The 24,907-nt window shown below is 39.0% G+C and overlaps 1 protein-coding gene across 1 annotated transcript in view; it reads left to right on the plus strand.

The window, feature by feature from the left end:
• The first annotated feature begins 1,725 nt into the window (after positions 1-1,725).
• Positions 1,726-24,907, plus strand: part of PDE3A (phosphodiesterase 3A, cGMP-inhibited) — a 94,736-nt gene continuing 71,554 nt past the window's right edge. Inside the window, exon 1 of the mRNA XM_009708943.1 lies at positions 1,726-1,773. Coding sequence (XP_009707245.1) covers positions 1,726-1,773 — 48 coding nt within the window. The remainder of the gene's footprint in view (positions 1,774-24,907) is intronic.

Raw genomic sequence — 24,907 nt, forward strand, 5'->3', positions numbered from 1 at the left:
ACCAAAGCTTGTCTTCATACAGTAATGAGCAAACATAACAGTATGGAGAAACAAACAGGGAAACCTGGCACGTCCAGTGTTTCCGCCAACAGTATATGGGAAAAGGAAATAATTACAGTAAAATGAGGGGGTCAATCATGAGGCTGTATCAGGTAAAAAAAATGGTGTGACATTTCTGATCTTTGATGCCTATCTGTGTGTGTGGTTTGTCTGCAGTTATGAGGGTAAGTAATCGTAAGTAATAACTTAAAGAAATGAAGGGGCTCTTGGAAAAGGAAAGCACAAGTATGAACAGTTGATGGAGAAGATGAAGATTTCCTGTGAGATGTATGTGTCTTTCCTCATTTTTTTGAAGTAGTTTTGATCTCTTGTCCTGGGATGAGTGTTCCAAAAGCATGTTCTGCAATAAGCATAGGTTGTAAATCTCGTTGCCTACCTCTTACCTGGGAGAAGGCATTTCCTTTGGGAAGGAATGTTGGGGAAAAAAGAGCAAGAAAATATTTGTGACTGTAAGTCATTACATGTCACATTAACCCTCCTATCTTTCATTCACCTGTTTTTATATTTGCATTAAGCTATGCTGGTATCAGTAAGAAAAACATTACCCAAAAGAGATCCCTGAGTAGCTATTAAAAAAAAAAAGCCAGCTCCCAGGCTGAAACACATGCTGGCCAAGCGCTCAGGGGCAGGATTAGCAGCCGCAGCTGCCTTGTGTGCTGCATAGCTTGGGCTCCACGGGAGCCATGCCTGGGCACTCCCTGGTGCTTTTGAGGGTTTTTTAGGCAGATGTGAGGATAGCTTTATTGTCAGCAGTTCACATTTGCCCATAACCTTCGGATATATAAAGCAATAATAAAACTGGGTATGCTCTCTCCTCTGTTTTTGTCCCCCACCATGACATACATGGAAAGAGCTGCTGTATGCAAATTGTATGTTGCTTAAAGAGAGTGAGTGAGTGTATCTGTTAGCATACAGTTATGAAGTACGGTAGAAAAAAGATAGGAGAAGAGAAATTATTTTTTCTGAGGTCCATCTATACCATCCAGTGTCTGACCAGTTGTCTCACAACACAGTCTCCTGTAGGGTTGCACACAGGATTTGAGTGCCGTATTTGGGCTAGAATTAATGCTTGCCTTCTCTTTAACTTGAGGAGCTGTATACTGTCACAAATCTTAATTTCCATAAGAACCTATCGTCTCTAAACTCTCTCTCTCTCTTTGCTTTCCTCTGCAATGTAATGACCCCAGCCTGTTTTCCTTTAGAGGGTGTACCTCTACTTTTTTTATTACGTTGAGAATAATTCAGTGGCAAGAGAGAATTAAAGCTGTTGCTAACTTCCACGCCTGATATAAAACATTCATTGCTATTTAATCAAATGTCCCCTGGTCTTAGTAATCTCCTTGTTGATGTATCAGCTGTCCTTTTGCCAGATCAGTATTAAACATTTGGCTAAAGGTGAATCTATGGCAGTGGGAATTTTATTGGCATGAGCAGTGTTGTGATGCTGGGTGTGTTTTGGCTCTGAATGTAAAGGTACAAAGTTATAGTAACAACTCCCAGGTCTTCTCACCCACATTATGAAGCTAAAAGCTGTGTGAAACAAATTGTAAAAGCAAACCTGTTTTTCAAAGAAAATGTGTGATGGATGTAAAAGCGTGAGTGTTTCAATTAAAGCTAATGAATGCAATTTCTCACTTACCTGTGCTTTTTTTTGTTTTTCAGCTCATGGGGCATTCTGAATGGGATCACAAACGAGGACCCAGAGGCTCACAGGTCAGTTGTTTAGTATTTTGTGTTTGATTTTGGCTTTTTGTAAGTTTGAGGTATTCAAGCGAGTTTTCCAACTGAGATTGGCAAAGTTGTTCATTTTGTTAATATTTGCAGGATTGAATCAATGGAAAAAAGCATAAAACCATGACAGCTTTCATTAATTTTTGAGCTGTAATCCAAACAGTTGATCCAAACAGAGCTGAGTCATGCAACAGAAAGTTTCTTTCAGTAGCAGAAAGATGGATTAGATGTATTGAGAAAGCATTTCTTACTCAGCTGTCTGCATCAGGATATCAAAGGAATGTAATTTCAAATAATGTGTGTATGTTTTGTAGTGCTTTTTTTCTTCAAACCTGGCAAACTTGTAAAACTTGGATGGCCCTCTCACCTTGTTCAATAATAAAGGAATTAGTGGTGTTAGAACTGTGCAAGAAAGCCGTGTGTAGCTACTGATTTGCTCTTGACACATCATTGAAAGGAAGTTATGCTGGTAGTGTTAATGGCATCGTGCTGATACATTTTTTTAATTGTCTATAGAATTACAGTTGCCGCAAAAGGAGACATCAGGAGTTTTCCCGCTTGAGTAAAGCATCTTTCCCATCTGGTGTTGAAATTATATCAATAATTAGGGCTCTGGTATTTTGGAATTGCTTTTCCTTCAGGTGAAGGGTTTTTATACGAATATAAGCATCTATGTCTATAATAAACAGGCTCTGCTGCTGTGGAGCTACATGTTTGCAACCTTAATCTCGGTAGGGTAGTTCCTAGCCTAACCTTCATAATGACCCTTGCAAAAACCACTGGAGTACCTGCCTTTTTAATGAGAAAATATCATATGTTAATCAGGAAGCTGCTACTTATTTTAATAGACAAGATTTACTATTTTTAATGCAAATTTCATTTACTAAGTTTTGCTTTCTTGCCCTTTTTGTTGCAGAATTCTATGTTTTTTTCTGAAGTTTTCTAAGCTTCTGTCTTGCATCTCATTTCAAAACCATATTAAAATTTGCAGGAAATTCAGTATTTCATTAAGCAGTTTAAGATGGGTTGCAGATCTGATTTTTTTCGGATGACAGTCTGTCATTTCAAAAAGATTAAAAAAACAGAAAGCAAGCTAGTTTTCAGTGGAAACTTGAGGAATTTCAGAAAACATGGAAATCCTACCCCGTAAGGTGAGACCTGTTCAGTGTATAATCTCTCCTGCCTCATCTGATGTGCTAGTTGATCATGTTGTGTTCTTCTGGTCCAAAGAGTGGAAGGTAAATTGGACTCCTCTAAACTACTGTGGAGAGGAAGGCAGTCACTTGAAAGACTCTTAAGGTGACTTCTTAAACTTTTCTAGAATTATTGCAAATCTTCATCTAATTTTTCTATGCATGTGAAAACATGGGTAGTCTTTTGTACACTGTAAACCATGCCCTAGAGTCCTAATCCTTTGCCTATGACAGCAAAATAGAGACTGCTGACTGGGATGCATATGAAGTCTGGACTTGTGTTGCATAAGAGACGGAGACCTAAGTCCTGTCTAAATCTTCATGCCTGATACATCCTGTCGACTATGTGTCTCTATGCTTGAAGGATTTTCTGTTGTCGACTGGACCTCTTTGAAGGTTTACAGCTAGCAAATAAGAAAAGTTAGAGAAAGGGTTTTAGGTGGAAGGTAAGTGGTATCAATATGGTCCAAATAGATTTTAAATTAAAAGGTAAGACAGATCAAGTTGACTATCAAAAATGTGTTTTACTGCAGGAAATTGGACTTGGGCTGTTTAATAGCTCCCTTTTGAATTTTCTGAAAAAGTGAACTCACAGGATGAAATAGTTGCCAAAGAATTTTTTAATTATTTATTCTCATGAGGCTACAGTTTCTTCCAAGGTGGGTTCCAAAGAAATTAATATATTGCCTGGTTTCTCTCTTTCCCCTCTTCCTGAGAATAAGGAGCACTTGCATGACAGGGCCTAATTTCAAAGGAAGAAGTCTCATGGGCATTAACTCAGTTGCTGCAAATACCCATCTATATGGAGTGCAAGTAAAACCATTTGTTGGGTACTATTAGGGAAGGTTGTACTTGGGCAAAATGAGGTAACTGATTACTAAACATATAGATGAAGTTCTCTGGGTTTCAGTAGAGACTTAGGAGGAGATAAATGTGAGAAGATAACTCTATATAAATTTAAAAATTTTCTCTGTCTTTCTGAGAATGGTTTTGTTCCTTCCTTGTGTGATGTTTTAGATACTCCATCACCATTTTGTACCTAAAAAACAAAAGGGGATGAGAAGTTCAGTGGAATTCTTTGCAGGTCACCCTGCAGTCGTTTGAACCTTTCCTGAAAAATATTGTTGAATTATTAAAAACATTATTCTAGAAAACTCTGTATCAGATTTTCATGTAGAAAACTCCTACTGATTATTTTTTTTCTTAGGCAGAATGTATTTTAATTTTATTTTTTTAACAAAATAAGCAAAAATACTTCACCCCCACGAGTGTGTTCCTTCAAAGCAGGATAAAATCTTCATATGTAGGGTTTCCTTGACAGAGCAGTGAGGTGTTTCCTTCTAAGCCCATCTGAAAAGGAGTGCATAGTTTTAATCAATTTAATCCTGTAAGCACTCTTTTATTTCATTTGTGCTATGTATAGATGCTCTGCAAAGCTTCTAGAAAGCTAATTGTTATAAATCTTGGAAGAACCTTGTAAAACTAACAATCAATATGTACCTCAGAAATGTTAAAGGATCTTGAATAGGGTGGGAAAAGAAGATGACCCAAGCTCTCTGACTACTTCGTGGTATCCTAGTGCCCAGTCACAAGAAGCAAAGAAGAGCAGTTTTCTTAGGGAGAAGAAAATAAGCCTCACTTATTCCACTGTAGCCTCAGACTCTCTCTTTTATGTGGCTCTGAAAACTGTCTTTGATAGGAATAGTGTTAAACCTAATTTAACTAGTTCCTTGAAAGGTTAGGAGAAATTTAGGAAGTTCCAATTTTTGCATGTAATGTGAAAGACCTGGTTTATCCTTTTGTGATTCAGTTGCATTGTTGCCAGTTTGTGTCCTTGATAAATGTACCCTTTGTTAAACAAGATCTTGCTTAAAAATTGAGTAATCTGTTAGGAATACTTCTCCTTCAAATCTAACACATCAGATGTTTCAAGATGGACTGGCAATTGCCTGCAGGATCTGCTACAGGGTTGCTTATGGTGTTTCCCTAGGTCTGTGGGGCTTTTCTCCAGCAGAGAAATGGGACATGGGAGGAGAGGTCTCCTGGACAGCGGTAGCCTACGCTGCTCAGGCAAGCAGCTAGAGGGAAGGAAGGAGTTTAGGCTTATGTTATTGGGAGCCAATTGTTTAGTCTTCCATGATCTTTTAAGTCTTGTGGAGTAAAGTGAAGAAAGTGGGAAGATAGATCTTAGGAAGCCACCTATGTGTCTAAATGTTAGCAATGTCACTTGTGAGAAAGGGAAGTGGAACCACTGGTTTACCATAATATGCAACTAAAATCCACATATAAACTTATAAAATTGTTCTACCAAGACTAATTAAACAAAACTCTATTTCTGTTAAGATTTTTTTTTTTAAGAACTAGTAGGTTTTCTATGGTATGTGTTGAAACATGAGAAGAAACTACTAGAGTGCATGTCATGCTTCTTAATGATCCACTTGGAAAATATGTTTCTTTTCTGCGTGTGGGAGTTAAATGCAAAGTGATGTAGTTACAGGTAGTGATGGATGTCAAATAAAATACACTGAGGCTTATGGGAATTTCTGTTTGCAGGAGTTTGTCTCCTGATCAGCATCTGCAATTCAATAGAATGTAAATGAGACAAGTAAAAAGCTGTCTTTACAATATTTAGCTTGCTTTTGACTTCAACCACACTGCATTCATTTTTTTATAGATTACACCCATATATATGTGTATATTTATATGTGTATGTTGTAGAATTCCTGTTCTTTCGGAATAATTATACTATTAAGGCTGCTGTAATTAGAGTGAATTATAGGTTGCCTTACAAAGAGTAATGAGTTCCTGGCTACCTGCTACTTCTCTTTATTCCTTTTCCTTCTTTTTTTGATCTCTGAAGATAACGCTTCTTGCTGTAAATGGTTCATGTAGAGAACTTACTCTCTGGATCTGAAATCATGCAGGAAGTGCAAAGTGAATTTTATTATGTTCCATTCTTAATTTTTAAAATTAATACATGTTAGGATTTAGGCATGAAAATTTGAAATTGAGTACCAAGTTAAAGAAATTCCTAAATGTTTATGAATGTTTAACCCACCTAAAGAAATCTCTCTCTCAAATATACACATGCAGTCTGTAAAACCACATCATCTTCACTCACGTGAGGGGAAGATATTCATACCCATTTCTAATATCAGTACATGCTACAAGAAGATGCCACTAGCAGAATTCATCCTTGGCATATTATTCCTCTGCAGAAAAAAAAATGAAAACTGTATTTTAATTATTCTACTGAAACATAATACTTGATGCTTCTGAGATTTTTCAGGTGGGACCCACAGCACGCTTCGTGCACACGTTTTTATGAGGGACCTTGAATGCGTGGGAGTTATGTGTTGCTCTGTCATCAAGACTTGTTTGGTTTGCTGAAAATGTAGGCGTAGCCCCAGGAGTCAGTGGAATTGAGCGATCATTCCTTCAACACTGCGAAAGGATGATAATCGGGAGAGAGACACAGAGGTCCAGTGGTTTTAATTCTCTTTAAATATAAAAGCTCTCAATTATATATCTGAGGTGCTGCATTTTAGCCCTCCAGTTCCTAAGCAACAGCTATTTTCAGATTGAGTGCATCTGGTGTTGTCTACCTACTTCATGCTTTTGCGAGGTAATTCGTCAGTGAAAGCTAGGCTTTTCACTATCTCACCCAATTCCCTTTGTCGTGGCACTATAAGGAGACGGATGCTTTAGAGAAACAGGAGAAGCTTGGGTGTAACTGGTCTCAACCTTGCAGCTCACAAAAACTTGTGTACATCGGGGAGCTCTGCAGTTCACAGTAATGAAGCACCGGAGTCAGAAATAAGGTTCTTGACACTGGTTTGGGAGAAACCTTTTTCTCAAGTTTGGAAAAACCTGTAGAGCAGGTTGAAAATCATGAGCCGGAAATCTCTGTATTTGCTGAAGCGTAGATGGGAGTCGATTCCTGCTACTAACCAGGTACTGTGCTCTGGTGAATCTGTTGTGTCTCTGTCTTCCCTCGCAATGCCACTGTAAAGAGATTTATGGTGATTTAACGGTGGTGGTTGGGGTCCTCTGCATACAGTGAGAACCAGCTGATCATTACTTGTCATTTCCATGATGCATAGTGCAAATGTTGGTAAAGCTGATTTTGCAAGAGCATATGCTTGTGAATGTGGAGGTGCCATGACAGCCCACTAATGCAGACTTACTTAACCGACAGAATCTCCCTCTCTCAAAAATGAGACTTTTCTGAAGGTTTTAGGAGCATTTTAAACTGAATGGCTAAGGAAAAGCATAGTCTAATGCTGATGGGTTCCTCAGTGCATGTCTTTGTATTTGATATCTTACATGTATGTGTGTATGTATGAAATCACTGCTTACAAGTAGATGTAATGCATTGGTAGAACGTCAGCTTTTTCAGCATCATCTTGGTTGATGCATCATGTCAAGTATGTTAACAAGGACGAGAGTAAAGCAGATGTAAATGATGTGGACCAGATGTAATGTAAAAAATTGTGAGATGCTGTTTGGAGCAAGCATCGTCACCATAAGTAGGACTAAGATATGATGAATGGGAGTACAATTAGTACATTTCCTACTCCTTGCTCCAGGCACTCCAGAATTGTGTGAAATTTTTTTCAATATTTTACATGAGATGTAAAGACACTAAAAGAAATAATTCTAGAAATCATATTGAAAAGAAAGTGGAGGTAGTAGCTTATTACATATTCGTGTTCTGGTTATAAAGCGGTTGACTATGAAGGGATGCCTTGATCAGTGGGAAAGAGGCAATTTGGGAGAAAATTCTTCAACAGAAAGGATGATAGATTACAGAAATACTATAGGGCAGATTACATGCCATATTTTAGAGCTGTAGATTTTAAAGCCAAATTGGGCCATTGTGAACATCTAGAGATCTCAGACATATTACTAGTCAAAAAATACCATGCTGTCACATCCTGTCACATCAGGCCTATGTTTTCTGGTTAAATAAAAATATGCCTTTTAAATATATCCAGTCTTAATTTAAAGGATTCAAGTGAATAATAATCCACCATATTCTCTGAGAATTTTTTTTGGTTTTTAAATGTTGTCTTTTTTTAACATAATGCCTTCTCGTTTGACTTTTTCTAATTAAAATCTTCCACCATATCTACACCTTTGAATGCCAAATTTAAAAAGCTCTCTTTCAGAATTTTTTTTTTTCCCGAACAGATACCTAGATAATTCTTCCACTTTGGTTTACTGTCATTTAAACTAGCTGAAATACTAAATTTCAAAGGAATCAGATTCTCTGGTAATTCACAATAAAAAAATTACAATAAAAATAATAAGGCATTGCTGATGAATACATTTAATTGTATTAAAATTGAATTGAATTGATCCAGTTCAATCAGGCATTCTTAAATCTCTGGGTAGAAAAGGGGTAAATAAATGCTCTGTTATGAATTGAGTCGTTTGTCATCTTGTTTCTGTTAAGAAGATGTAGAGACACTAATGTTGTTTCAAAGGAAGGCTGTATTTCAGTGGTTCCTTTCCAGTGTTTCCTTTTCCTTTTAATCACTCTAACCCTGATGTTGCATTGCATCATACTGTGTTACAGTATGATGTATCTGAGAAAAATAAGTATTCCTTAGGTAGGTGTGAGGTGTGCTTGGCTGCACTGAGCTGTGTATCCTCTTCATCATCAGCCCCTCAACACCTCTGGAGGGTTTTAAAAGAGAAAATGAAATTTACCTGACCCATCTACCACTTTGGGAGAAGTGAGATTCAGTAAGTGATGCATGTAGATGGAGTTGACTTGAGCGTAGTGTGAATCTGTAAGGATTGTTTGAAGGTAAATGAAGGGAGGGAAGATGATATTCAGCTTCAAACACATAGATATTCCTTGGGCTGTTCATAGTGCTCCTAATGCTGGGTGGCACAGGTGGAGTGGGGCTGCTCTTACTCTTCTTGTTCTTCTCCTTGCTCCGTAGCTCAATAGTGCTGATTCTGTTCACATAGTTGTCGTATAAAAACAATAGCTCTGCCTTTTGGTGCAAATTCATTGTTTAGTCCTTAAAGAAATGCACATTTACTATGTTCTAGGCTAACCTTGAGGAAATTGTATTATAATTTGATAGGTAAGTAGTAACATTGTAGCTTATTTCTCTGTTCAAAGGAGATGAAAGGTATTTATATTAACAAATGACAAAACCTCTCCAAATTATTCTTGACTTGATTTTGTTTCTAGTTTAAAACAATACAGCAGATCTCGCTTTTAAGGACATGGGGCTGTAAGTCCACAGGGAAGTTGATATTCTATTTGAACATACTTTCTTTTAAAAGTTGTCAAGGGATTTTTATTCCTCGTCTTACATACTTTACATCAAATTGAGTGAAACCTAGAACCATTTAGGCAAGGATGAGCAGACTGAGAAGCAGGAGTAGAGAGAAGCAAGAGTAGTTATGATGGCTATAGACAATATTATTGGGAAGGAGATATTATAGAATTTTATTTTTGATCTTTTGAGCATCATTTACACTCACAGGCACCATATCACAGAAGTCTCCATGGTTTCCAGGGTCTGGTGTGACAAGGGAATTTTTTGATTGATTGTTTGCTTTTTGTGTTTGTGAAAGAGTGAGGAAAGTGGGTTTGAGTATGAACCCTGAATTAGATCTTTTTTGGTTGATAAGAAATGCCTTATCTATCTATACATTTTTGTATGTGGAAGAGCTTTATCCTTCCATGGGCATTTTGCGTGGGTAAATATAAGAAAAATGATGATGAATTATATATTAGCCTCTATTCAACAAACTGTAGTATTTCTTAGTGCTTGAATCTTGAATGTATTTCTATCTCTCAATAATTTCAGAAAGAATTACTTTTATAGATCTAAGAAAAGAAGTTCTGAATGCTTTTCTTTCTTGTCCATCCAGCAGTTTGGATTGCTTGAAAGTCAGTCTTGAAGTTTCAGTACCGGTCTGAGGGGAAATTCTCTGTTGGTTTTATTTGGTGTGTGTGCCTGAGGATCTTCTTTCTTGGACTGATCCTAATTTTTTTATCCCTGATAGCTGCAACTGAGAATGGTTTCACTGAATGAATATGCATTTAAAATGCTGTGGTAATAAAATGAGCCAAAGGTGAAGAGGTGTTAAGTATTTGCTGTAAGGACATTGAGTATTTCTCTCTGCCTGAAATTCCCCATAGATTTCATGGACCACAGTCTTTGAACGTAAGTTGTATTTGATACCAGTCCTAAGACAGGAAAGAACTTCACGCATTAGTCCATGATGGCAACTTTAATTGTTTCATTGATGACTGTGAATTTAAAAACAGGATCTAGGTTCTTATGACAATATAAAAGCCAAATAACCTAATAATTTATATACAGATTTATATAGATATAGATTGTTCAAAGGAAAGTACTGTGCACGTAAACAAATGCATTAGTAATATTTCTTTAGCTAGACATGCATGCTTATAGCAGTGTAAATAATGGTAATGCTTTCTGTACCATTAAGTCACCAGTTTAGATTTTGATGGATTTGTATAAGTCCTATGATGTGATGCCTCTCTTACCTGCCAGTGATTTCCAGCACAGCTATGCCTGAGGCAGTTTGCATGTATGGTGCAATATCCTGTTCCTTTCCACTGGTCCAGTAGATAGGTTGTAGGCTATAGGAGTTTCTCCTATGCAGGGTGCTAAACAGCAAGTAAACTGATCTCCATGTGACTTGAGTCATAACTGTGAAATTATAAATCAAGGGATTGTCTGAGAGAGAGATTGATATAACATCACATCATACAGCCACTGTATTTTCAGTGTGTTCACGTATGAAGTAATTTTGATGGATTAAAGCTGGTGTAAAGAAATGGAAGAGGTTCACTTCGTCAGGATTGGGAACTGCGTTTTCACTTTCTTTTTCTCCTTCTTTTTTTTTTTTTTATTAATCGGTCACTGAGCCACAGACCTGCTAGTTGCACCTTGCCTTTCTAGTCTGAATGGTACTCATAACCCCTAGACATCCATGAGGATGCATACATCATATCTGATATCTTTATGAGAATGCTGGAGCTCCTGTACTTTATTTTTCTTTCAGATGTCCATTAAATTCAGACTTTTCTTTACTGCTGTCCAGATGCCCCTGCATCCAGCAGCCTGACAGCAGTATGGCACTGCCATTGTCTTTGGCCAAAGCCAGCTTTGAGGAGAGCTTCATGCTGAGGAAGCATGAGCCTCTGCAGGACAGCAGTTCTTGCATCTCAATAGCAGGCATGATTGCATTAGTATGGATGTTTGTACAGGGGAGAGCCATGGCGGAGGCTGGCTTACAAGCAGGACAGTATCAGGGACCTGGATGAAAACCTTCAGTGTAGCAAGGATTCCTGCTCTGTGCCTCCTTTCTGTGGAAAGGTCATGAAACTCTTCATAGAGAAGGGGATGAAGCAATGGTTATGGGTGAGGGGACCTCAGGACAGTCAGGGTTGGGACTGTGTAGGTCTCCCTGGCTCATAGGTTGCCTAAGGATTCGGAAAATGTGCAATAGAGCCAGGCTCGGCTGGAGCCAAGAAGTTCCTTTTCCTTTCAAGTGCTCGTACCTGGTGGGTTGTGCCTGGTTATTGCTTTTGCACAAGCTGTCTCCCAGGCAAGCTACAACGTGTGGTGGGAGCCATGCTCACCACGGCACCACCACCACCACAGCACATGATCTCTTGAGGAGGTTTCAGTGGCAGCAGAATAAATACACACAACCGTGTAGAGGCAATGCAAACCAAGGTAGAGGTAATGCAGCACCTTGTATCATTGCATTTACTTAGAAGTAGTATGTACCAGTAGTCAGTCAGATGGGCTACAGGAGCAGCAGTGTGAGTGACCACAGGAGCTCAGCAGAAGCCCTCAGCTACCCTTGTATCTCCAGCTAATTCAAATCCATGCACCCGTGTTACAGCCTTTTCAGTCATAGCTCATCTCTCCCCACACCTTCACATTAGAAAGACCCATGGGGAATACAGGCCTGAAGCAAGAGTTCCTGCTGGGACATGTCACAAAAGGGATCCTTGTATCTAACCTGATCCCTCTTCTTATACCTGAAAACAGTTCAAAAAAAAAAAAAAAAAAGAGATTCCTGTTAAGTATGTTTTTGTGGTTTTCCACAGTTATTCATTGTTAATAAAACCTCACGTTATCCTTTCATTTAGCAGACAGTTTTTCAAAGCTTTAGTGGCAGAGCAGAGATTTGTGGAGTTTGGGATGTTATGAGAAAGAGGCCTCAAGGGAGGGTTGTGGGTTGGTTGGAATATGGATCTGGGGCTGGGAGAGGAGAGTTGCTTTTGCACAGCAGGAAGATGTGGAAAGCTGAGATTGGGATTAAGAAATGATCTATAAAACACTGCTTTCTAATGCAGAAAATGAATGATGTAATGCAGAAAGCTATCTCAAAGAAATAATCTGCCTCAGATTTGACCTTGCTTCTCTTAGAAGTGAGGAGTTGAACCACAGGCATTAGCTGCAACTGTGGGATCATTTCTGCTTGTCTCCCAGGCTTTCTATCCTACTACTCTAATGAAAGTGTGGGAGGGGAACAGGGTGATAATGAACTTGGCACCAGAGACAGACTGCTCTTGCTTGCCAAGGTACCACCACCACTGCTCAGGAGATGACTAGAGAGAGGTTCTGCGATTAGTCAGGATTGTCAGGATGTGCAGTTAGGCCACAGAACCAGTGTTTCCAAAGTACAAGAGAGACCAGTTCATTTCAGAAGGATCAGCACCAAAAATATATTTGCTCTCTTGCGTGGCTTTGGCCAGGCAGGAGCTGGGGCGGGAAGTCTCAGCTCTGTACATCCTTCCATGCTGGCAGATGACAATAAAATGTCCATAGTGATTCACAAGAGCCTGAAGTGTGATAGAGAAATTGCAGTAAGTATTGATGTAGAGCTGCAGAAGGCTAGAAGCTGGGATGACAAAAGACAGGATGTGTCATACAGGCAGTTGTGACACGGATGATGCAGGAAAACCTCCTGTTTTCGGAGGTGACATTTGACTTAGTATTTTGAAAAGCAGAGGTAGTGGAAGAAGCTGATATGCTGTCTTTTTTTTCCCAAGCATTGCCTTAGACTGGAGACTGCATATCCACTTCTGTGGTGCAGATACAGATTGATTAGGGCAATTGAATTGAATTGAGAGGACAAGATTATGAACTGTCATCATTTGGAGCAAAGGAAGTGGATCTTTTTCTCTCTGGGGTGATCAGACTCCTGAAATATCTCTTATTCTTCCTACATTTCTCTCATCATCACAGTGTACCTTTTGGTCCAGCAGTTTTCATAATTTTTTTCCATTTGCTTGTTTGTTTTCAGATTCCTGTTTTTTATACGACGTAAGTTTACTGGCTACAGCTTACATTTCTCAATTGCTTCTTTATAAATTCCTTTGATGTAGTTCAGAGGCTTATAGTATTCAGGTTAAAAAACATTTAAGAGATTTTGTTCATGTGCTTTTTTTTTTAGTTTTCCAGTTGCAAACTGTTAGGAAAAATGCCTAGGGCTGGTTTGTTGGATTTAGGGGGATTTGAAATTTATTGACATCTGACAGTTAAAGTTGCTGATTACCTGTAAGTACTCATAGAGAAACTTGTAGACTTTGAGTTTAATCTGCTGAAATTCAAGTCCTCTGTTTAGCACAAGCTAAACGTATCTGCAGGTTTTCAGATTGCAAATTCTTCAAATTGCCAAAATTTGTGCATCCATATGCCAATCTCTGAAACAAAAACTACACTGAGAATGTTCTGAGTTCAGACTGGTGCACCTCAAAGACGTTAGTAGTTAATGATGAGTAAATCAGTGTCCCTTCATCTTTTGGAAATGGCTATGCTGGGTAAAACTTTCCAAATATAGGCTAACCGTTGCAAGGGGAAATGTCAGTGCAAATGTTTGAAGTTTTGCAAAAGTATAAGCAACTGAAAACAGAGTCTTATGAAGGGAAGCGATGGCCAGCATAATAATGGGTGATACAGCTAGCTTCCTTGTAATGATAAATAAAACCCACATTAAAATTATATAGCACTGTGATGATAAAATAGTCAACTAAATTTCAGCTTCTCACAACTATTAAAAGGTGAGAGTTGTGCCACAAGGTGTTCTTTTCATTTCTAATAACATCTTAAATTTCACTTATTGCTTATGTGTGTTTCAGATATTTGTCGCTTTCCCAAACAAATTGTTGAACACAATCATTATAAATTTTTGGCTTCCTGTTTTCAGAGGTGAACCCAATTACAGAATGAACGTGATCAATGTACTTAATTTTTTACTGAGCAGTGATTATGCCTAGTATTCAGCCAGGTTGCTTCCACTGGTATGTTAATAGTAGCATTACTAGAGGACGTGGGCTGCTCCAACCTTCCCTACAGGGTTTCTACAATGCCGTTAGTGTCAGAAGATGTCTTCAGTAATGAGGACAAAATAAACTGACTGATTGCACTCTATGATGGAAACTTCAGTTTAAAAGCATTTTTATTAATATTGTTTTAATTTTTTTTTTTACCCTGTGCTTTGTGTCCATAATGGGGAAGATATGTATGCTGTAATTGCTGCTCTCCAGCATAGTTTTAAAGAATAAGTAAGTGAAAGTATTTCCTATTGTTCCTTCCCTATAAGAACACATGCTGAACTCTCTAGTAGCTCATTTTATGAGTTTCCAAGTGGAAAAGCTCACAGCTGATCGGCTCTGTTCTCAACAGCAGATGTTCTTTTTCTGCTTGACTTTAGTAGTGAGCCATAATTTCGTTCTGTGTCTGATGGATCAGTGTTCAGAATTTCAAAATGAATTATTGGAGCAGCCTCCTGAGATTTTTGAATAAGCCAAAGCTGGAGTAAATCTTAAAGTCAAGTCATAAAAAAGAAAATTTCATGTTGGGTTGGATTTTACAGATCAAAGGTTCATTGTGTAATGGGTCTGCATTGCTCAATTTTCAATTCCTGAGTAACCTTGAATGTTACGAGAGCAGTATGAATTCTTGCAGTCCATAAAGGAAGTCTGGAGAGTATCAGACCTGAACCTAGAGTTTGTAATTATTGAGTTACTGGGCTTTATGCAGGACTAAAAAAGCTTCTTGTTACGGTGAATAGACAAGGTCCTAGAGGAGAGGTAGAGGCATCAGTTATTAAACTGCAAAAAAAGTTAAAAAAGATTTAGTGCAAAAAAGGTATCTTTATTAATAACCTGGATTATGGACAGAGTGCACCTTCAGCAAATTTGCAGATGAAACAGAACTGGGAGGAGTGGCTGCTACACTAGGAGATTGTGCTGCCATTCAGAGGGACTTTGACAGGCTGGAGAAATGGGCCAACGGGAATCTGATGAAGTTCAACAGAGACAAATACAAAATCCTCCCACACCTGGGGAGAAATAACTGCAGGCATCAGTACAGACTACAGGCTGACTGGCTGGGGAGCAGGTCGGCAGAGGAGGACCTTGGGGGTCCTGGTGGACACCAAGTTGAACATGAGCTGGCAACGTGTCCTTATGGCAAAGCAAGCCAACAGCATCCTGCACTGCATTGGGCAGAGCATTGCCCACAGGTTGAGGGAGGTGATGCTTCTCCTCAGCTCAGCTCTGGTGAGACACATTTGGAGCACTGGGTACAGGTTTGTGCTCCCCAGTACAAGAGAGACACATAAATACTGGAGTGTGTCCAACAAAAGACTACAAACATGATTAAGGGACTTGTACATCTGTCATAAGAGGAGAGGCTGAGATATCTGGAACTGTTCAGCCTGGAAAAGAAAAGACTCAGGAGGATCTTATCTATCTGCATAAATACCTGATGGGAAAGAGTAAAGGAGATGGAGCAAGACTTCTCAGTGATGCCCAGTGACTGGATAGGAGGCAATGGGTACAAACTGAAATACAGGAATTCCCATTTAAAAATAAGAAAAAACTTGTTTACTGTGAGGGTGACCGAGTGCTGAAACAGGTTACTCAGAGAGGTTGTAGAGCCTTCATCCTTGTAGATACTCAAAACCCAACTGTATACAGTCCTAAGCAACCTATTTTAGCTGACACTGCTCTGATCAGGGGAGTTGAACTGGATGGTCTCCAGAGGTCACTTCCTACCCTCAACACTTCTGTGGTTCTGTGTCCCATGTCATCATGAAGACAGGCTTCCATGGGGCTCTGTTTTTTCCTTTAAACTGCAGGAAGTTTTTTTTTCACTAAATTTAGTGGCTCAAAGCTGTGATGAAGTGCATTAGTGCTACTAGATACTTGTCTCTGCTAATATTCACGTATTTGCCGGAAAGCAGAACTGCCAAGAAGTTGCTGAGAGTGTAGTGCTGCAGTATTTCATTCTGTGGCACATGCAGATCATAATGCATTAACTGATGTCTTTCTCATGTCTTTATGATGCTGGTAAAAGGGATGGAAAAAGTCCAGAGAGAAAGGGAATGGAGTCCTCTTCTACTAATTCTTTGTGGCTCACAGAGTGAGTGATGGATACAGTGTTAGTGATCCCTATCCTCTTTGTTGAGGTATGGAAGCAGAAGGTGAGCTTGTAGAGTTGTAAAGGTTCATCCTCTCTACATCCCAACCCCATCCAGTAGCTGGAAGACACATGGCAGTGGCAGATGTTTGCCTTTTCGTTTTTCCTACACCTCCCTCCACAGGCATGCAAAAATTGGGACGATGGGAAAAAAAGCCATAGATGGAAAAGGGGAGCCAGAAAAAGATCTTTCCAAACAGAGCTAGAGCTTTAATAAAACCCAGCTACCAAGGTGGTGATTTAAAATATGTAATCCCTTTTCAGACTACATGGATAGTATTTTGGTAGAAACCCAGAAAACCTTTCTTTCTGTTTCCAGTAACTTTGCTTCTGAAGCAGAAGAGCTCACTTCTCTAAAAATGAGAAAATGTCACTTGTTAATACTGTCTATTATTCTTCTGGTATCTGACAGACAAACAATTTGAGATTTTCTGTCGTGTACAGTTTTGAAAGTTCATATGCTGTTCTCACATACGTGCTCTCAGCTCCAGAGTAAAATCCACACACGTGACATGTTCAGTTTTCACATCCAGGATAGGGGGACCTGAATTTTCAAAGTTAGGTGACAGATATGATAGAAATGTGGAATGGCAATAATCTTTTTGTGTGTCATATTATCACTGACCAGTTTTTATAGGTGTCTAAAAATAATAACTCTGTGGACACAGAGATTGTGTTTTAGGACTCCTGGAGGTTTTTATGTGCTTGCTTCTTTTAAATTAACAGTTGGAGTTGAGTGAACAATCTGCAAATAATTATTTTTATATTAAGTTCTTCATTAAGATGCAGAAAAGGAAGGGGGCTAGCTGACAAGAGAAGCTGCACTAGTACTTTCTATTCCTTACAACTCTGTGGGATGTGAAAGTGATGAATAGCTGAAGTCAATGATTTGGATCTTAAAGGATGAACGTTACCTTTGAGACAGTGCTGTCTTAGAATGGCGATTGTTGTTGCGATTTTGATGTGGTTGCATTCTCATCACAGAAACAGCCCCTGGACAAAATCATGCTGTAGATTTTGACTCATTTCTGTCCGGATAGTTGTTAAAAAGTATAATTGTACATGTCATTTTTGTGTGTAGCTGCTACCTCCTGTCTTACAAACAGAGACTAGTTTTCTTTTTTGAACTATTATTAATATTAACATCGATGATGGCTACAGCTTAATGTTATTGGAGGAGCAACACAAGGCACAGTGTCTCCTTCATCAAAGGACACAGTGCAGATGGACAGTGGTACATCAGCATCTCAGCTGTGATAACCACCCAGCATGCTTAGGCTATAGCAGAAAAGGGCGTGCTGTGCAGTGTACATTTTTTACTGAAGAGCAAGTAGAGCATGGAGGAAAAGTAGAAACTGAAATGGAAGTGCCTTGAGGGGTATGAATCAGTAAGCCACACTGTCTTGTCCTGTACCAGACACATTTTCTGGAGTAAATCTTGTAATCTCTTCATGTGGAGTATCCCATTGGCTTTGGGACTGCATAGACAGCACCTTTCTTTCAAGATTGTGATACTCTTTCTCCACCCCACCCCACCCCCACCCCAACACTGAGTCTTAGCATTGGGAAGAAGAAACTGGAAAAGTTACACAACTGAGCAGTGGATTCCTGAGATGCTCGAGGTCCTAGGGATGTACTATTTTTGTTGCTGCAGGCATTTAAAAAAAATGTACTTCCAACATTTTGTTTTGGAATTATTGCTGGAGTTCTGAAGTCCAGGAATTTTTAGCAAGTCCTCACCATGGGAGCAGAAAGAAACAAATCCAAGATATTTTAATATGGCACACGTAGTTCTGTTGTTGCCAAAGAGAAGTGCTCTGCTTAAATGTCAAGACAATGTTAGCAACAGCTGACTAGAGAGAAATGATCTGGTGATGCCAGTTCAGTTTCTGGTCAACCGTCTTTCACTGAAAACTCTACCTCGGTCTTTCAATGCTTGGGAAGCATTTATTGTGTAATGGGTATGTAACCTGCACTCTGCTTGTTTCTTCAAGTCGGGCTTTTCAGAGTCCTTGTAGTAGGACAGAAGAACCTTCCTTTGTCAACGTCTCTTTTGTGTGCTCTACAGGGAATCAATTGAGGTGGCAATCACATGAAGGCATAGCACAATTTCTGGATCAGACTTTCCTTCTGGTGATACTTGGAAGTGTACCTCCTTTTTCTCTTTAATTAGAAATGGGTGTCTCTTGATCCCAACTGCCTTTGCTAGGGAGATGAATAAGCAGTACTATTTTAACTGGTATGGTTCTTCCCGTTGTGGTGCTTGATCTCATTTGGAGTACTTTTCTCTGTTTTCCTCTCACTTGCCTGATTATCCTTCTCAGTATGAAGCTAACTAGTTGGAACCTGTCCTACTCATATCCCCTGCCATGCTGGAGTAACACGGGTGACATCAAAGCACCTTTTTGGCCATTACCATGAAATTGGAATTTGAGTTAGTCTTGTCTCTAAGTTTCTCACACTGCCATAAGATCTTTTATGCATATTGATCGTGTGTACTACTGACATCCCAGACACACGTTTTCAGCTGACCAGAGTGCCTGTCAGGACTTATTAACTTTTTGTCACCTTCATGTTTGATGCTATTCTTCTGCATGCTTAATTTACTGTGTTGAGGCCTGTATCTTTTTGTGGTGTTTTTTCTCTCCTATCCACAAAATGCAGTCTGAGTTCTCAGTGTTTAAACCTTAATCCCTGCAACATCCATTGCTTTAATCTTTAAAAAAAAAGCCTTTTCAGTTAAGGACAAAATCTTCAAATTGTTCTTGTTATTCCTGTCCATGTGTTACAACTTCTAACGATTTGATCTGCTTTTATCAGAGCCTATCTATACCTTTCAGCTTTTATCCTATATCTAAACTTAACTCTTTTCACTGTGCCATTTAACAGTATCATAACCTAGCGACCATCTCTAAACCAGGAAAACAAAAGATGACGCTCTCAAACTTCTTTATGACTTCATTTTGTTTCTGCTGATCTTTAGTGTTTGTTGGGGTTTTTTTCCTATTCAGAACATTTTTTCTTTTTTGTGGCTATCACATTTTATAAGCCAAATCCTATGGCCTTTATTATACTACAACACCTGTTTTCTTACATGAGAATATCAATAATTTACAGACCAGAAATTGGTTCTGGTAGTACTATAACTTTTTTTTTTTTAAATCAGGTGACAGAAAATGCCCATCTCTGCAACAGTACTTTCACCAAAACGTCATAACAGATGATGTGACCGTGTGTTTACTTTTTTCTGCAATTTTTTGGCTTGCCACTCAGAGAACAAAGCGAATTTGGCATTCTTATTTCCATTTATAAAAATACATTCTTTGTCTATTTCATATAATTTGACTTTATTTTATTCACCTTTTTTACATTAAAAAGTCGTTAATCAGTGACTTTTTATTATATCATGATTCATTCATGAGGATGAACACTTTAAAAGTACTGGGGGGGATACAGTTATAAATGGGAGTAGGTGGTGAAAACTATGAAAATCTGAGATAGGATTGCCACTGTGTCTAGGGGGATGGAATAGACTGCCCGGTGTGTAAAGTGCTCTGGATGCCTTAGCAGGGTGTAACCTGATTTCTAAATTCCTGGCAGCCCGAATATTGCTCAGTGAGAATTGCCATCCAGGTGATGCCTTAATTTGTTATATCTGTGTAAGAATATTATATTAACATCAAGTGAGATTTTTGCCTAACTGCAAGAAAATGACTCACTACCTTTTACTTTCTGCCAGCATCTAGGATATGGTCGGTACCAATGTATCCAGATTTCTTTTGTGCACCGAGTGTGCTGTGGGGATGGGAAGGGTATTGGGGGGATAGCGGCCCAGTTTGTAGGATTCTGCTGCTGGCGGGATGCTGTAGCACTTGCTATGTACTCAGCTTTCAAAAAGAAACTTGATAGAAAGCTGCCCTGTCCTGTGTCAATGAATTCATCTCTTCAGCTGCTGTTGCTGCAAGGTTTGCCTTCTGGGCTCTGTAATTGTCAGAAGACTTCTCAATTATTTAACATGGACGAATGTATTACGAGAACTTCATGCCACCGTTTGCCTCGTGTTGTCCACTTCATGACTCTGTGGTTTAAGTTTTGAGGCCATATGCAAAACTCTTGCTGGTCATCTCCTGTGCTAGCTTTCCTGCTGCAAGAGACAAGATTTTTTCCATGCTCCATGTTTGAGGCACTGTAGAAGGAAGAAATAGGAGAGAATTGGCAGTATTTACATTTGAGTTAACAAGCAAGGACAATTCTTCCAATGCTGCCTCCTGCCAGCAAGACGGCACTATGTAATCCTTTTATAAACCTAATCCAAGCTCTATGTTACTGTTACTTCACTTTTTTTTCACCTCCCCAAATTCTCCTCTAGTGCTAAGAACGGTATTTTAATTTCCTACCTATACTTACGCCCATCCTATTTGATACAGTCCAACATTGCTCTGTAGCATAAACCAGCCCCCTCTGTAAAGTATTTTAAAGAGCCGTCACATGCTCACTGAGCCATCAGTCTGCTACATTAGATAAGGTTTGCTTTTTCTAGTCTGCCCATGGTTATTTTTTTCCTTCATAGAATCATTTAGGCTCAAAAAGACCTTTAAGGTCATCGAGTCCAACTGCAAACCTAACACAGCCAAGACCACCACTAAACCATGTCCTTAAGTGCCACGTTTACATGTCTTAAATATCTCCAGGGGTGGTGACTCAACCACTTCCCTGGGCAGCCTGTTCCAGTGTTTGATAACCCTTTTGATGAAGAAATTTTTCCTAATATCCAATCTAAACCTTCCCTGGTGCAACTTGAGACCATTTCTTCTTGTCCTATCCTAAAGGCACTTTTCTGCATTTGTTGCAGTTAGGTAGAATTCAATTTTCTTCCTAGATTGGATATAAATTAGAGTCCACCTAGATATCTGATTAAGGGAAAGAATATAAATCAGGTATAAATCTATTTTTTCTAATCCCCTTGTAAAGTACAAGCCATTTAGTTCAACTTCAGACCATAAAGTTTTTCTTCTATGTGGTATTCCGAGAGACGTCTAATCTGTGCCTTGTTCAATGGCATAAAACTCCCCTGTGCCTAGTGAAAAGGCTTTTTCTGCTTTATCCACATACTACATTTTCTCGTTGCAACTGTATCACATCAATGCCTCATATTTGTTCTTTAATTGAATAGTGAACATGCTCTTGACCATCTAAAATGAAGAATCTTTGAATTTGGGCTGATTGAAAGCTCTTATTGCTAGTCCCCAGGAGTATAGCCTTTAGCTGCATTACTGAATTTTGTCCATTTCTATCACTCCACCCCTCATCCAGTTTTTTATTACGATGTCCCAGTTCTCTGTTGTGTGAGAAGTGTCTTCCGGTGTTGTCATCAGCATGTGTTGTTTGCTGACTGTACTTCTTGTGAAGTGTCACCAATAGGAAAATTAATTATGATCTTTCCTAAGGCTGACTTGGCCTTTGAGAAACTCAAAAAATGATCTCTCTGCAGTCCACACTGACACATCCTCATAGGTGATTCCTCAGCCTTTCTGTCACTAATTTCCTCAGCAGCAGCCTCCAGACTAACAGTTTCCCATCTGATATAGGTAACAGAAGTACCACAACTGTGAAAGAAACCAGCGTGTGTGATGGCAGTGGGGAAAGAGGATGAGGGGACTCTGACATTGAGTCAGTTTCTGCTGTCTGGAGGGCTGTAGTGATAGAAGTGGGTGTTATTCACCTGTATACAGGTTAAGTTCTCCAGGGACTAATAATAGAAATGTGTTGTCCAGACTGGCAGGTTAACTTGCCATATGTGATGTGTATGATGAGCAAAGAGCAAGGCAGAAGTTGAGCAAAATGTATTTAGTGAATAATTTGTGTAATGTATGAATAGTGAAGAGTGATAAAGTTCTTGGACATTTCAAGAGCAAGAACTCTTAAATTCTTAGAAAAATTTATATAGTATGATAATTAGCAAGTAGAAAAGGGATATAAAGTTGGCAAAACTGCAAAAGAAAGTAGCGTTGTGCTTGCCATGTTCACATTTTGTATTTGATTCCAGAGAAAAATGGAGCAGGAAGAATCCTAGTCCTAGAGAGCAAGAACTGAGTTTTCGTAGCCTTTTTCCCCCCTGAAGTTGTATTTCATGTATTTGTATGAAAAAAAACTTGAAGAAAAAGACAGGAGGAATATTCCATCTTGCACAAAGGGACAGAAAAGCAGAAATCTTCTCCAGGGCAAATAGTTGTAGGGATGGAGTAGTCATTTGTCTCTGTCCCTTACATTACCTGATGTAATGGAGCAGTTAAAGAGGAATCTACTGCTTAAATGCAGTCAAGAATTGCATTTTATTGGTTTATTTTTCTTATTATAACTTTGGTGTCAGTCTAGTAATCAGGAACTTACCCTGTTGCTTTGCTCAGATGTGCTTTATTTTCTCTGTCTGGTGTAAAAAGGGAAGGCAGGTGACTGAGAAATTGGGCACTTTCAATCCTCAACTGGTGAATGACACAAATCGTGACTGCCGTGAAATAACTGGGGTGCCTTGTAACCCAAAACAAGTTGGCAACCTGCGTTAGGAAGTATTTCCCTCTAAGCTCTCTGTGCTGATTTGGGAGCTGGTGATGTCAGATGTGAAGTCCTTCTTTCGGCAGACATTCTCCAAGGCGTTTCTGGCAGACACTCAGCCAAGAGAGTGACAACACTTTATGCTTGTGACATCAGATGACCTCATATCGTAACAGCCCATAACATATACTTTATGTATCTAAGAAAAGGTGTTAGATCCCTTCCCAACCCCTATCTGGGTTGTCAGGTGTTGTCGGACAAATCTAGCAGTTCAGTGCAGCTTTTTTTCTGTTCTGCTGTCAAGCTGGAGTTTCTTCAGATTTGCAGGTTTTGGGAATAATGTTTAAATAATAGATTTATACAGTATATGGGTAGACTGTATATGTAGGCATGTGGGAGAGATATGGGTGTATGCTGCATTTAAAAAGACATCTTATGTAACACAAAAACTATTTTAAAACATGAGGAAATGTGTCATGTCTTTGTTACAAAAATCTTATTTCTGTTGTTTATTATTTGGATCTGATATATCAGACAAATCTGCTCTGGAGAACCAATTACAGCCTTGATGCATGTTGTGCTGGGTTGTTCAGTTCCAGGACTGGCCATGGAGAAACCAGAAGCAGCATCTGTGCAGAGTCTGTATTTTCAGCTCTGGAAGTTACTTCCTGGCCATGAAACATGTCTGCACTGTAGGATTTTAAAACAAATTCTTATTTTGTTGTTTGCACCCTGATAATCAATCCTGTGGAGAATTGCAGATAGGTCTACAGCTCCAGGTCTTCTGGCTCTCCAGCTAGTCACATGACTCCTTTTTTAGTTTCAAGAGTTTTCTGAGGAGTAATGATTTTTAAAATTTTTGGTGATTCATTTTCTGTTGATTGTATCATTTTATTATCTTTTAGAAGGCAAGGCAGATACTACTAATGCTAGGAGAGAACAACTGTTCCCTTTTGGAGCATGGAGTGAGTACTGACGGAGGAGAGCAGCTAGACAGCAAACCTAGTGTAAATGTAATCGTTTAGGTCTAGATGGCTTGGAATTACAACTTAACCTAAATGAGTTGCTCTACAGGCAGAAAATCTAATTAAATTTAGTAATTTATGTTTCACATCCTATATACACCCCAATTCCTTAATCCCTATTTCTACTGTAAATCCACTAAGAATCTGCTGGACACCAGAGAGTAGGGACTGGCTGGCCAGGCCAGGTAACTACTGACCTTGTATTGAAGCCTCTCCCTCTCCACTTGGGAAGTCATACCAAGCATTACCTCTCGTCAAAATTAATGATCACGTAAAGGAGTCTTGCCAGAATTGAAATACATTTGGCTTTTATTTTGCTGTCAGACTTGGTTGAGAGAGGCCAAGAAGTTTCAGCTTTTCAGTAGAAGGCTTCTGAGGGATGAACAGGAAGAGAGGTACCATATTACTAGCTTTATTTCTGTAAAATACTGCCAATGTATAAAAAGAGAAGGTGATATGCCAGACATTTTGTATCTATTAGACTCTTATAAATAACTGGTGATATTTCTAGCCAAGAATACTTTGTTGAGACTAGAGCATTTCTTAACCTGTTTGGTATTTTTTTTTTTGGTTGCTGTGTGTTGGAGTTTGTTGACATACGTAGGAGCATACAATATTTCCAAGAGCACTCATTAATTGTGGATTAGCACATATCTCTAGTCTCCTGATTACCTCCCTGATTGAGTGTAAAATGAATAATATATTTGGTGGCATTCATGTTAAATAACACAAATTAAAGAACAGGATCATAAGTCTTTCAGAAGTTTTGCACTTCCCAGTAGGAGGACAACTGAAAGAATACATTTCTTTTCTTTGATACAGACACATCATTAGTTGCTGC

The sequence above is a fragment of the Cariama cristata genome, unplaced genomic scaffold (assembly GCF_000690535.1).
Source record: "Cariama cristata isolate BGI_N322 unplaced genomic scaffold, ASM69053v1 scaffold3191, whole genome shotgun sequence".
Taxonomy (NCBI): Eukaryota; Metazoa; Chordata; class Aves; order Cariamiformes; family Cariamidae; genus Cariama; species Cariama cristata.